The following is a 209-nucleotide window of genomic DNA, read 5'->3' as shown; positions in this document are numbered from 1 at the left end:
CGGGCCCCCCGCCGCACCCACCGATGGCAACAGATTACCCCAGGGTGGGACAGCCACTTACTCCTTCTCCGCCATGATCGCGCCGGAAGAGAGAGAGTAGGCGCGTGCGCAGAGCAGACTTAACCCGTCTGCCTGCGCAGGCAGGGCCCTGGGAACTGGCAGGGCCCTGGGCTTGGGCGTCCGCGGCAGTGCCTGACCGCGATGCGGGA

At 68.9% G+C, this 209-nt stretch overlaps 1 protein-coding gene across 3 annotated transcripts in view; it reads right to left on the bottom strand.

Annotated features, from left to right (window-relative positions):
• Positions 1-94, bottom strand: part of RPL7 (ribosomal protein L7) — a 6706-nt gene extending 6612 nt beyond the window's left edge. The window contains exon 1 of one of the 3 annotated variants that reach the window (XM_010133778.1): positions 62-94. In XM_010133778.1, coding sequence (XP_010132080.1) covers positions 62-75 — 14 coding nt within the window. In that variant the 5' untranslated portion in view covers positions 76-94. The remainder of the gene's footprint in view (positions 1-61) is intronic. The other 2 variants (XM_010133779.1, XM_010133780.1) reach the window with 2 other exon arrangements.
• Positions 95-209: the final 115 nt, after the last annotated feature.

This window comes from Buceros rhinoceros, unplaced genomic scaffold, assembly GCF_000710305.1.
Source record: "Buceros rhinoceros silvestris isolate BGI_N320 unplaced genomic scaffold, ASM71030v1 scaffold16733, whole genome shotgun sequence".
In the NCBI taxonomy this organism is placed as follows: Eukaryota; Metazoa; Chordata; class Aves; order Bucerotiformes; family Bucerotidae; genus Buceros; species Buceros rhinoceros.
Note: the sequence above shows the minus strand (reverse complement) of the source record. Positions and strands in the feature narration are given on the sequence as shown.